At 41.7% G+C, this 14,252-nt stretch overlaps 1 protein-coding gene across 2 annotated transcripts in view; it reads right to left on the bottom strand.

The window, feature by feature from the left end:
• Positions 1-14,252, bottom strand: part of LRP12 (LDL receptor related protein 12) — a 107,398-nt gene that overhangs the window by 4,847 nt on the left and 88,299 nt on the right. For both annotated transcript variants that reach the window (XM_074943963.1, XM_074943964.1), the window contains 2 exons: positions 10,221-11,322; positions 9,433-9,565 (listed from right to left, as the gene is read on the bottom strand). In XM_074943963.1, the coding sequence (XP_074800064.1) occupies positions 9,433-9,565; positions 10,221-11,322 (1,235 nt within the window). The remainder of the gene's footprint in view (positions 1-9,432; positions 9,566-10,220; positions 11,323-14,252) is intronic.

Here is a 14,252-nt window from a genome sequence, read left to right as displayed (position 1 = left end):
AAATCAAATATGGTCCAGGCAATACACAGGCTGTAGATATCTTGGAATGCTGTTGGAATATTTGGGAGAACAATTAAAGGCTCCACTAAGTGCAAATTTTAGAGGGATTTAAATGGAGAGGTTGGGAATATGAGTAGTGGGAGACTATTCTGAGTATAAGATTGGTATGGAAGATGCCTAGATCCTGTAAGGTGTGGAATATACTATAAATGGGGCAACTAACATGACTGTTGGGGGGGGGGAGGAGGAAATTAGAACAGTAATGTAGATGAGATGTGGTTTTGCAAAATTCAAGGACCCGTATGAGTGAATGGACATGAAAAGGGATGTAATTCGGTTAGAAGAGCAATAGGGGAGGGTGAAGGAGGAGCTGCACAATGAAATGCAGGGAAGCTGAAGTTGTTGAGGTGCAAGATAACCAAGGTATATCAAGAATGACTTATTTGGAAGGCTAAAATAAGGGATTTTAGAAGTGCTGTTCAAAAGAAGTAACAAGATTTGGCAAATGTTTTGGGTCAGAAGGAGAATGAGACAGGAAAGTTGAACACAAACACCAAATTTTCTAAGCTTAAGTGATAATGAAGCCTATACACAAAGGTTAAGGTTTTCAAAAACAGGAGTCTAAAGTTAGGCATCTAAATAAATAACTTGTCATTTTAGAAGTGCAGAGCAGCCAGCAGCTTCTATTAATCTCAACAAGAACTTCTAGAAGCTCAGCATTTCTAAAACCCCCCCAACAAGCTACTTATTTTGATGCCCTAACTATAGATTTGGGTGCCTATCTGCAGTGTCCTATTTTTGAAAATCACCCTAAGTCACTAGTAACTTTTGGAAAATCTTAGCCATATACTTGTAGCTTAAATTCTAAAAAGTGTCTGCAAATTTGAAATGTGTCTGCTGATCAAGACATTAGGAATAAATACTTAAGACATCCTGATTTAACATTAAAAAGAATACTTAAAAAAAATCAATATGAAGAATTCTTTGTAACTTTACATATGCAGATTAAAAACCAGAAGAATTATTTTTCCTTCTCCATTTCATATTCCTATTTTGGAAGGTACTAGATGTGATTCTATTCTTCACACAAGTTTCACATCAGAATAACTACTGACATCAATGGAAAATTAGGAGTACATCCATTTTTGTAATTGGAGGAAGACATGGTCCTTTATGACTAGCTCTGGCAAATGACAAGAACTTAAAAAAACCCAAACCTGCATGAATTGGAGGGTAATTTATAAACAGTTCAGATAATATTCTCTCCACTGCCTTAGACAACATGCAGCTATTTTGTAATGTTGCATCTGTTCCTAAATAGGAGCTTCCCAGTTGTTGGCAAAGGAATGAAATTAGCTCTTAAGTTTTGCATAAATGCTTGCATACATTTAATATAAAGTGTAGGCTAAAATTTTACAAGGTATTAAAGGAGGTATTAGTGATTCCTTGATGGGTATCCTTCAACTCTCACTATTCTGTTGGAAGAGGAACTTTACCTTCTTTCATAGACTCTGACTGTGGTTGTTGTCCCTAAAGTTGGAAAACACCTTACCTTATGCAGCTCCTAGAGACTCATATCACTATTGAATTATGACAGAGGCTTTAGTAAAAATACTAGCTAGCCAACTGCAGTTCATGTTCTCAGTTTATATAAACCCTGATCAAACAGGATTAATTAAAGATAAACAATTGTTGGAAAAATGATTGCAGACACTTTGTACAGACCCATTATATTCCAAATATTCTATGGTATCATCAAGCGAGCCAGCTCAGAACAGCAGTGGATTAAGGGTTTGTTGTAATCCAGCCAAACACTAGGTCTTTATTGAACAGAAGATTGTGGGAATGTAAAAATTGCTAGGCTACCATGGATTTTTATATTTTTATATATATAAATAAATAAATTAAATAAAAAGAATCACACCTGCCAGAAATGTATACACATCTTTCAGCAAAGGCTACTCTATGAGTTTGGGATAGAATTAGAGACAAGGTATGTTGTTCTCTCTCATCAATGACACCCACTGAAAATAATATAGATTTTAACCCAAATCATAAACCAGAGTTTTAAAGATTGAGAGCACCATAGAATACATATGATTAGCCAGCTATTCAATAAAGAAACTTTTCTAATTTATTTAGAAATCAAAACTAAGTTTCACTGGCCTTCTCTCCCATGGTTCAAGTTAGAAAAAGTTAAGAAACATAATGCCTAAAAAAAAACCCCTTCTATACAGAAATCTAACCTTAACAGAAGTGATGGCACCTGGTCAATCAGGAAACAAAAAAGTAACTAACTGATATCTATCTTGGCAGACAACTTTCCTAACCCAAAAAATATCCATATTTGGCATACTGGGAAGAGGACCTGGATAGACAATTTATCCCAGAGTAATAGGGTTTGAGCTGGAAAAAGACGACCAGCAATCTCAGTTTGTAGCACAATAACAGAAAAATTCTTTAAGATACTGCTTCCATGGCTAAATAAATATATAAATACACATGTGCACACACACACAAACTCTCTCTCTCTAAATGAGGATAAATGATGGAGAAATTGGGGTGAAAAAAAGAGTTTTTATGCATATTACATGTGAATATGTTTTGTGATGTGATATCACTATATTCCGTGTTTTACATTTGGTAATTTGTAAATTTCAATAATCTGCAGTAAATCCCATTTATTAGTTTCTGCTGTACTTTACTTCCAAAAGTTATTATAAATGTTTTAATGCACTACCTTGTGGTTTATTAAGAAAATTCACATATACATTCTGATCTCATATTATGAAAAGAGGTAAACAAGAAGAGCCTGATTTATCTGCTTTGTACCATTCAATATTCTTTATACTTTTATCATTCCCTCTTACTTATCTCCTCTCAAAACTGCAGTATAGGCCTCTTCACTAAAATTATATCTCCTTAGAGTCTATGAGATTCAGAAAAACATGAAGGGCTATTGACACTCTATAAAATCTCTCTATAAATCTATACTACTGTTCAAATTTACTCCTATAAAGGAAGTACAGAGTCCTACACACATCACAGGAGGGTCACAAGGATATTTTATACAAATTTTAGTATACAAATTTATATATATTTTAGTACAGAACCACTTCCTCTGATCTGAAAGCAATTTTGGTTAAGGAACAAAAGTCATTTTGATTTATTTTACTGAATTCCCGACAGGGTAATTCCATCATCCTAGTTGCCTGAAGAAAAACAACTGTTCTGTGAAGAATATTCCTTCTTTTCTCTGTTACAGAGAGGAACTAATCTCTTACCAATTTCTATATGTCCTGTTATTTTCTTTATTCTGAATGTTACCAGAACACTGAAAGAACTTGGTTGTGTCCAACTGGGATTTATGATGTTCAGCTTAAACAGCCTGCATTCCTGAATCATAAGACAAACTGCCTATGCTTAAAATAGGAAAAGAAGTGTCAAGTTGCATGAGCCACATCTGTAAATACAAAACATTTTTTAAACAGGCCTCACATGGAGGCAGATTCTAACATCTATTACATATACGTTCAGCTCAGAATCCTATCTACAGCTGAAGTCTCTGTTGAACATGAAATATTTCCAGACAGAGGGAAGAACTCTTTTTGCCAAGATAAATATGGAGGATAGCATTTCCTACAAAAGCTGTGAAGTTATCTGTTGTTGACTTTGTGTCTCCACCTGCTTCCATCAATGAAGCCAGCTGTTCCTTTTTGGTTTAATGTGCACTATTAGGAAAGTAACACTCACCCAATTTCTATGCAAAACTATCTCAGTCACGTCTGAAACCTGGAATCTCAGATCACCAAATAGCTCTAATATGAGTTAACATTAAAAAGTCTGATGTATGGGTAGCTCTGTGTTAAGGAGAGTAACAAGTAGAAGACTTTTAACTTAAGACAAAACATTCAACATTAACTACTCCAAGTATTTATTAGCATCAAAGCTTAGGAGTGCTCTTTACATTAGTTGGACTGGTACCTAATGGCATTTTCCTGAAAATAATATGTACTTTGCAGTTCACCAAGTTTTCCCGAAAGGCTCCGTGAGAGAGTAGCCACTCAATGAAGTGTCAAGAGATTTCAAGATGTGCAGTTAAAGGGAAGTTTGAGGAAAGACGTTTTAAGTTTTTCTTTAAATACAGTCAGCTTTGGAAACTTAGGCATGTATTATAGACAGAGCTGGTAGACACCTTACTGGATGAAGAGTTTTAATTTTAGCTCTAGACTGTATCAACATGTGTATGCACAACAGATCAAAATTATGGTAAAAAAAAAACAAAAAACCCAACAGTTACCTACCTCTCCTAACTGTAATTCTTTGAGATGTGTTGCTCATGTCCATTCCAAGTAGGTGTGTGCGTGCCATGTGCAGTCGTTGGAAGGTTTTTCCCCTAGCAGTACCCATCTGATCGGCTGTGGAGCCCTCTGGAGTCATGTCTGCATGGCAGTGTATATAGGCTCCTGCCAACCTGCCACCTCTTCAGTTCCTTCTTGTCAGACACTCCAAGAGGGAAGGCGGGTGGGTATTGAAATGGATATGAGCAACACATCTCAAAGAACACCAGTGAGGAGAGGTAGGTAACCGTTTTTACGTCTTCAAGAACGCTACTTTCCAGGAGAAGTAGAGGAGGGAGCATGTTGCCAATGGCTTAAAAGGAGGTTCCATCAGTCCAGACAGCACAAGGTTGACATTGGGGAGTTGGCTGTTTTACTTGAGGAGGCAGACTGTTTAATCCCTTGAGGAAGCGGCCCACCATGGGGTTCCTGAAAAACTGAGCGTCCAGCTGAACTGGGGTGGAAAGCAGAGATAGCTGCGAGGTGCACATTTATTAATGATACTGACAGACCTTTCTGTTTTAGATGCAGCAAATAGTTCAGGATAAAGGAAACTGATGCCTGTAAGGGTGGAGTGTGTTTCTGTAATGCCCAAATGGAGAATTTTTCCACTTTGCCAGACAGGTGGACCTAGTGGATGGCTTCCTGCTGCTAAGGAGGACATCTCTAACAGGGTCTGAGCACGTGAGCTCCAAGGGATTCAGCCACGGAGTTTCCATGCCATGAGATGGAGAGACTGCAGATTGGGAAACTGGAGGTAGCTGGAGTCCTGGGTGATCAAATATGGGCTTAAGGGCAGGGTTATTGGCGTGTCCACCGACAGGTCTAGAACTGTGGTAAACCGGTGTTGGAGAGGCCACGCTGGTGCTATTAAGATCATTGATGCTTTCTCCCTTCTGACTTTCAGCAGTACCTTGTGCACAAGTGGGAAGGGTGGGAAAGTGTATAGTAGGTGGTCCTTCCAAGGGAGGTGAAAAGCGTTTGCGAGTGAGCCCGGGCTATGATTCAGGAAGGAGCAAAACTGGTGATGCTTCCTATTGTATTTCGTTGCAAACAAATCTATTTGGGGAAACCCCCACCGTTGAAAGATGTTGATCACAACATCCGGGCGGAGGGACCACTCGTGATTGTGAAATGACCTGCTGAGATGATCGGCCAACTTGTTTTGGGAATCTGAAAAGTATGATGCCTCTAGATGTATCGAATGAGCGATGCAAAAGTCCCACAGCTTAAGGGCTTCCCGGCACAGGGGAGAGGAACAAGCACCATGCTGTCTGTTTATATAGAACATTGCTGATGTGTTGTTGGTCAATACGGATACACGTGCCCTCCAGATGGGCCTGGAATGTCTGGGAAGCAAGGCGGACCGCTCTTAGCTCCCTGATGTTGATGTGCAACGAAAGTTCTACCTGGGACCAGAGGCCCCGAGTCTGCCTAAGTGTGCCCCCCACCCAACGCCAACGTGTCCGTTACTAGAGACAGCGAGGGTTGGGGCCTGGGAAAAAAAGCGCACTTCTGCACACACTGCTTGCAGGTCGAGACACCACCTGAGGGACTCGATAACTGGGGGAGTGAGTTTAACCAACTTGTCTAGGTGGTCCCGATTCAGCCTGTACACTGAGGCTAGTCACGCCTGAAGGGGACAGAGCCGCAGCCTGGCATGCCGTACTACGTATGTACAAGTGGCCATATGGCTGAGAAGCTTCAGGCAATTTTGTGCTGTAGTGGTGGGGTATCACCTGAGTTCCTCTATGATGGCGCCCATGGTGAGAAAGTGAGTTTCTGACTGGAGTCCAGGAGAGCTTTGATGAACTCTATTCTCCGAGTCGGGGTTAGGGTCGACTTTGCTACATTCAGTATGAGGCTGAGCCTGAGGAACATTGTCTGAACTAGGCTCACATGGGCCTCCACTTCAGCCCCGCACTGTCCTTTGATTAGCCAGTCATTGAGGTATGGGAATACTTGCACCTGCCATTTCCGCAGGAAGGCTGCCATGACCGACATGCACTTGGTGAACACCTGGTGGGCTGCAGAGAGGCTGAAGGGGAGAACCATAAACTCATAGTGAGTGTTGCTGACCACCAAGTGGAAAAACCATCTGTGGGACGGGACTATGGTCACGTGAAAATATACATCCTTCAAGTCGAAGAAGATGTACCAGTCCCCCAGATCCAGAGAGAGGATAATGGAAGCCAGGAAGACCATGCAAAACTTTATCTTCCTCATGAATTTGTTGAGGTTTCGCAGGTCTAGAATAGGTTTGAGCCCACCCGTGGCCTTCAGGATTAGGAAATTCCAGGAATAGAACCCCCTGCCCCTGAATTCTAGAGTGACCTCCTCTACCGCCCCAAGATGTAGGAGTGTCTGCACCTCCTGCATGAGAAGCTGCTCACGAGAAGGGTCCCAGAAGAGGGATGGGGAAGGAGGGTGGGAAGGCGGGAGGGAACAGAATTGGAGAGAATATCCTAATTCTCCCATGCTTAAGACTGAGTGGTCTGGGGTGATTTGTGCCCAGGCATCATAGAAATGGGATAGAGGATTCACAAAGGGAGGAGAAGGATCCGGGATCTGAACTGGTGCATCACCCCCGGGCACACCTTCAAAAGTTTGGCTTGGAGGCTGGGGGCTGCTTTGCTGAGCGCTGTCCCTGGTTAGAGGAGGACTGAGAGGGTCTCCGTCCATTACTTCTGCCCCCCTTCCTGCCATAGTCCTGCTTAGGAGGAGCTGGCTAGAATCAAGAAGCAAGCTGCGGTTTAAAATGGTTTCTTTGGGGGGCTGGCGTATGAAGCCCCAGGGACTTCAGAATTGCCCTTGAATCCTTTAGGCTGTGGAGCTTAGTGTCTGTTTGCTCCAAAAATAGCCCTATGCAGTTGAAAGGCAAGTCCTGACACCTGAAGCCATGGGCTTCTTCTCATGGCTATAGCTGTTGCCATGGTATAGGTTGCCGAGTCCGCTGAATCTAAGGAGGCCCGTAAGGAGGGCCTTGTGACAACCTTGCCTTCCTCAAGGATGGCAGCAAACTCTGAATGGGAGTCCGTCAAAAGTAGTTCTTTAAACTTGGACATGTTCCAAGAATTAACACTGTAGCGGCTAAGGACTGCCTGCTGGTTAGCAATGCAAAGCTGGAATATACCTGGAATATACCCCCAATAGAATATACCTTCCTACCAAAAAGGTCCAGCTTTTTTGCCTCCTTGGATTTAGGTGTCGGTCCTGGCTGTCCCTGCCTTTACCACCAAAGTGCCCGGCTAAGGGTGAGTGAACAGGTACTTATACCCTTTGAACGGCACAAAATACTTCCTCTCCACCCCATTAGTCTTGGTAGAGTAATAGGGTAGAGAGATGGGCATTTGCCACAATGCTTTAGTAGTGTTGTGGATGGCCTTAATGAGGGGGGCAAAGCCACCCTCGAGGGACCTCTCAGCACCAAAATGTTGACCTGGGAGTTGAACTCCTCCGACATCTCCTCTACCTGCATGCCCAAATTTTCAGCCACCCTACTGATTAACTCCTGGTGGGCTCTGTTGTCCATGGCTGGCAACATGGTAGATATGCCCGCCACCACTTCATCTGGGGAGGATGAGGAAGATGCCTACGGGGGTTCTGGGTTTTCCTGACCCTCTGGCTCGCAGGGATCCCCTTGCGCTGAAACACCCTGCATGGCACTGGGAGCGGTGCTGGTCTCCGTGCCCATCTCAGTGCCTGCCTGCGTGCCCATCTCCTTTCCCCAGAGAGGTTCCTGGGCTACAGATGTTGATGATGGAGGGGCCAGCACCTCCAAAACCACTGACAAGGATCTGGCCCCAGTGGTAGGCCCACAGGGTCCAGAAGGGCCACTGAGCCAGTGCCTGACACTGTGGTGGCCATGACATAATAGGCAATGGCTGCCTCTCCTCTTGTCTGGAATAGTGTCAGTTTCACCTAGAGGCGAATGATTCCACCTCCAAATCCCACGAGGACTCCGTCTGGAGCGGTGCTGCATCATTGCTTGCCCTTGGAAGGCACAGGACCGCTTTGCAATGCCGATGGTGGTGCTGGAGCCCGCACAAGGGATTGTGCCGTCATTGTTATGAGGTGTCTAGCCACCTCAAAAGGTGTCTAGTGTGGAGGGAAGGTCTAAGTTCTCCTCCCGAGGCTCCCGCACTGAGGAGTCCACTAGAACCAGACTTGACGGACTTCCTAGTGAGGCCAGAGTTGATGGTGTTGGCTGAGTCAGAGCTGAACGAGGGTGTCATGGCACAGGACACACATCGCTGGTGTTTCCTCATTCCACTGCTCTAGTGGGAGAGCAACCTCTCTTCTTGAGTCTTCTTCCTTTTGTGCAGCACTGGCGAATAGGGGCACTTACTTCGGAGGTCGTCTTCGGTGCCAGGGAGTGGCAATGCTGCGGATCTCTGGAATCTGAGTCCTTTCTCGGTGCCACGGCCTCTCTTACCGAGGCCGGTCCACTCCGCACTGAAGTGCTGGACTTAGGGTCAGATGCCACCTGTGCTGCCTAGGGATGAAGGGCTGACTCCATGTGGAGCAATTTTATCCTGAAGTCCCTCTCCTTTTTAGTTCTTTAGTAAAGCCCCTACAGATCTTGCACTTCTCAGTCTGATTGGCTTCCCACAAACACTTTAAACAGGAGTCACATGCGTCCTCCCTTTGGCATAGGCTTCAGACAGGACCCGCACGGCTTGAACCCTTGAGACCGTAGCATGCCATGGTCCCAGGGAAGGGGGGGGAGGGGGACTTTTGAGTGATTGACTTTGCAACCTTAATGTTCTTTGTATGCAATATATACACAACATCCACCACTGCACCTACCAGTTGTAACTTTTCACATAACATGCCTTTTACTATTGAGAGATATTGGCATTCCTTTAAAAAAATTGTTGAAATTGTTTGCAAAGTGATTCAGTTGTGTGCCGTCACCATCTCTTATGATGGAGAGTTGTCCAATATTTAAAAGTAATTGTGGTACAAAAATATTGATGTGGCTGACGAAAGTGATAAATCTCAAAACCCAAAACATGGTAGTTAGAAAGCCAAGTTTGTAAAAATTTAAATTGGATGGCCTGCTATTTTGGGATAATCAGAAACACCTTACCTGGTTTGGTGAACAAACAGGAAAATCTTCAACCGGTGGAATTAAGCCTTGAGCAATTAACTGTCCGTAAGATGGAGGAGCTTCTCTTCTTAACAACTCAGCTTCAACCCTTGACAACTGTGTTTCAAATGATCTTTCAAGAAGAAATAAAAGTTATATAGTACATAAACAGATAGCATGTATTCATAGATAGGGATTAGACCATAACAAAATTGATAAGATTCATATTATTTATGGTAGTAGAATTTTTAATTCAGTTTGATCACATGATTACACAATTCCAGTGCTACTCTCAGTATAAGACTGGTGACAAAAGCAGCATTCTAATTCATATTAAAATAAGGACAAAATTTAACACACGAGTCAGTGAGAGGTAGACACACTAAGAAAAAGAAGAATGAGAAACCCTGGCACATGACAGTCCAAAACAGAACAAGCTGAACACATAGAAATGCTGCCAGTCAATCATGGCAACAATATTTAATTTTAATTTACTTCAGAATGAGACCACAGCCTAAAAATTAGCACCTTTTCATTTTTTTCTGTTGGACAACTAAATATTACATTTTAGCTGCCCACAGGCAAGTGATCAAAATTATTCTTTCCCGTCATCTCCACCATCACTGCCAATAAGAATTTCAAAAATATAGAGAGGGAAGAATACCTTTAGAAGTTATACAATACTAATAAGACCATTCTTATTGATATATGCTTATGTCAAATTGTTTACTGTGTACATTATATAATTACAATACTTTATCTTAGCTTTGGGAACATGTGCTACTTACCTTCGTTCAAACATCCTCAGTGAATACAGCTTACAAGTACATCCCAGTGCAATGACAAGCAGCAATCCACAGATAAGGCTCCCAATGACAGCTGCTGTTATTACTCTGGTGGGTACAATGACCGGGCAATTCTCTTCATCACTACCATCACCACAGTCATCTTGAGAATCACATACCCAGCTCTCAAACACACAGCGATTATTTTTACAGTGAAAATTTCCAGGTTGGCAAAAGAAGCAATTCTTCTCATCTGAACCATTAGGGCAATGATTCTGATAGTTGCAGCGATCTGAACGAGGATAGCAAACACCATTTCGAGAGCAGGGAAACTCTTCTTTTTGGCACATGCTGCAATTGGTTTCATCCCTTCCATTTGGGCAATGCCAATAGCCATCACAGCGCTGTTGCTCTGTGTAGCAACCCCAGTTTCCACCACATGGAATTTCCCATGGCAAACAGAAACCATCTACTTGATACGTAGCATTAAATCCTCTTGCAGCATTTACTTTGTCAGCACAAAAATGCACTCTTATCTGCCCAGAAGAAGAAACAACTGTAAGGGGTGCATGAGAGTCAAATGCAGTTAACACACGCAAAAGCTTGCGTGGATTTTCCTCTAATCCATCATATATTTTGACATAGTCTCCATAACCAGCACCATCAAGTTTAAAATCAGTGAAGCGCAAAATTACTTTGCGATGATCACCAGTGTCTATTAGCCAGGTGCAGTTGCTTCCAGGAGGATAAAAGTCTGGGTAATTGGGAGAATTGAAAGTACCATAAAAATATTTTAACCATTGCCCACATGTTGGCACATCACAGTCTACTTCATCTCCTAAGTCAAGACAATCAATGTTTCCATCACATTTTAAAGATTCTGGAAGGCAGGTGTAAACTTTGGTGAAGCGAGAAAGACACTGAAACTGGGTGTAAGCACAAGGTTGAAAGGAAGAAGCTGTTGGAGGATTAGCTATGGCACAGATTTCTTCATCAGAGTTGTCTCCACATTCATCCATGTTATTACATTTCCAAGTTTCTGGAATGCATTTTCCATTAGCACAATGAAACTGGTTACAATCACATCTTGGTTCATCAGATTTTCCTGAAAACACACATTTAACAATTTGTAAAAATAGGTAACTTCTACTAGACTCCAGTACTTCTACTAGACTCCAGTACTCTGGTCATCATTGCATATTAATTATAAATATCATGTGGTTACAGAGTACCTTATAACTATTTCGGTCTCCGTAAATAATAGCAACCCCAAACACATCCAAATATAATACAGTATTTTAAACAGCAAATTCTGCCAATATGACAGCTTGAGCCTGATTCTCAGCTTCTTTAAATCAAGGTAGCTCCACTGAAGTCAACAGAGCCATGACAATTTACAACAGTAGAAAATCTGGCCCCCTTGTCTGCACAAAGATACCTAAAATGATTAGATAATAAAGGGTTAGATAAAAATCAATTCCCCCTCCCACCCAAACCACAAGATTGTCATACCCCAGTAACTCGTAGGGAACAGGCTCTTTTTCACTAGAGCAGCAGGCTCCACTCCCCTTCACAGCATGTTGTATGCTTCCCAGCTCCTGCTCTGCAACCAGGAATCCACAGGAAGGAGGAGGAGCTGGGAGCCATTATACCCCTCATCAGCCCCCCCACAGGACCAAGACGACGACCACTCTCTTTGGCTGCTCCTACTTTTCTCCTGCCTAACCTGAAACAAATAGGAGAGCAGAGCCCAGCAGCAGGCAGGCAGAACAGAAAACAAAAATATATAGCCAGGAAGCTGGAGATAGCAGGGGGTGGGCCTGATACCTGACAGGTATGCCTAGATCTTGATAGCCTTGGGAGATACTAAAACCAGCATCAAGGTATTTAGTACTGTATTCAGTATTAAGACCTATCCTGAGAGCCACACACTGTATTGGCCACTACTGTCTTCCAGAGCCATCTTGTAGTTGCAATAGCACTTCTCATCAAAGATTAATTTATTAAGACTTCACCTATACTCAGCTGTAAAGCATGGTTTGAGAACACTTATAATTTGGTTCTGCAATCAGATTGGGACAAAGACATTAGAACCATGTTTAAATAAATGCGAATAGGTTTTTTAAAAGAAGTTTTTGCCAAACCATGTTATAAGCTAGGTTAGTTGGATCCATATTTACACAGCTCCCAGATACTGTTTAAAAGTAGTATGATGGATGGACTCTGTATAGCACATCCTCAAGAACTTAGCTTGATTAACACAGCTTTAAACAGAACAATAGACACGGTGTATTTAAAAGAAACCAATACAGAGGCTGTATTCTCCAATAGTTAGGGCACAGGACTATGACTCAGGAGATATAGATTGTATTTCCAGCTCCACTAATGACCTGCTGAGTGACCTTAGGCCAAGTCACTTCTCTGTTCCTCTCCTTCAACCTAAACATCTAATGCTATCCTGCAAAAGATCAACTAAATATGAAGTTTATCATCTAAGTAATTAAAAAGGAAAGGAACAGAGTTACAGGATGACACAGCACCTCCAGCATTTTAAAATCTAAAGGCTTATTAAAAAAAAACAAAAAAAACAAAAAAAACAGAAAAATAAAAAGCAAACAAGTTATAAACCTAGTGAGCACTGACCAAGAGTGCTTAACTGACAAACAGATAGACATGTAGCGAGAGCAGGGCACAGAAGGGATATAAAATCAGGCAGTGATTGCGCTTTAGAAAATGCCGATCTTGTTAGGGCAGCAACTAAAGGAAAACCAGATTTGTTATTAGTGACATTGCCTTGTTTCACCAATAAAATACTGTTTAATATTAGCACATCAAAATATTTAACTAAAGGAACAGATTGACTTGTCTTTTTTTTTAAAAAGCCTTTTCACTGACGATAAATATAAACTCTAAACTGCAAATTAGCAGCTTGTCGTCTCTCTACACCCCCACACCATTATGGCACACCTACAGTTTGGAGTTACCAAGGTGTGTTTGACAATTTGAGATAAATTCCCAAAGAACCTAATGAAGGCCATGTGACTCAAGATTTGGATTAATACAATACTATCATTTTAGAAAAGTTGCTCTTTACAGAATTATTAAAAATACTGTAGGCATTTGCATTAAAAATATATATATATATATTATATATATATATAGGCCCTGGTCCGACAATTGGATCCATGTGGATGAACTGTTGGGCCTGCACTGATCATATTGCAAGACTGCAACCATAGTTTCCTTTAGTAATAAGTAAAGAAAGTTTTTTAAAATCCTCAGTATTCTGAATACAAAAATGAAAAAGGGTTGAACAACGAGACAGAAGACAGTTTCTGAGGGTTACTGGTGCTAAAAGAGGCAAGAATTAAAAGCAATACCATAATAATGAAGGCAGAAGTGATTTACATCTAAGCTCTTACTTTCACATGCTTTTAAATTTTCTGGAAAAAGTTACTCATTGGATGAAAAGGTTTCTTGCTATTCCTTACAACAACAACAACAACTCCTCTAATTACCTACCTATTCCACAAAGCATTATGGCGAAGAACTGTTATACCTGTTGTGCCTTTAAATCAAGCTCCTCAGGACACAGACTTGTTACTGGTTTGGCACGTTGACCTAACATACAGCACCACATTCACCACTGGATAACTTTAAATGAAAGAAATATTCTTAACCCAAAAATGAATTTCCTGGGAAATACAAAAGCATTTAACCCTTTAAAAATTATTATTTATATTAACATAGCATCTACGAGCCCTAGAGATGGGCCAGGACCCACTGTCCTACGTGGTGTACAAATGGAATGAAAAGATAGTCCCAGACCCAAAGAGCTTACAATCTAAATACAGGATAAGAAACAACAGATGGATACAGACAAGGGAATACAAGGAAACAATGAGAGAATATTGGGCAGCATGACAGACAGTGGCATCAGTGCATCCACAGCCAAACTGTTTCTCCTTAAGTTTTTTGTAGGCATAGAATCATAGAAACGTTGAGCTAGAACGAACCCAAGAGGTCATTTAGTGT

This window comes from Natator depressus, chromosome 2 (genome assembly GCF_965152275.1).
Source record: "Natator depressus isolate rNatDep1 chromosome 2, rNatDep2.hap1, whole genome shotgun sequence".
NCBI classification, from domain to species: domain Eukaryota; kingdom Metazoa; phylum Chordata; order Testudines; family Cheloniidae; genus Natator; species Natator depressus.
Note: the sequence above shows the minus strand (reverse complement) of the source record. Positions and strands in the feature narration are given on the sequence as shown.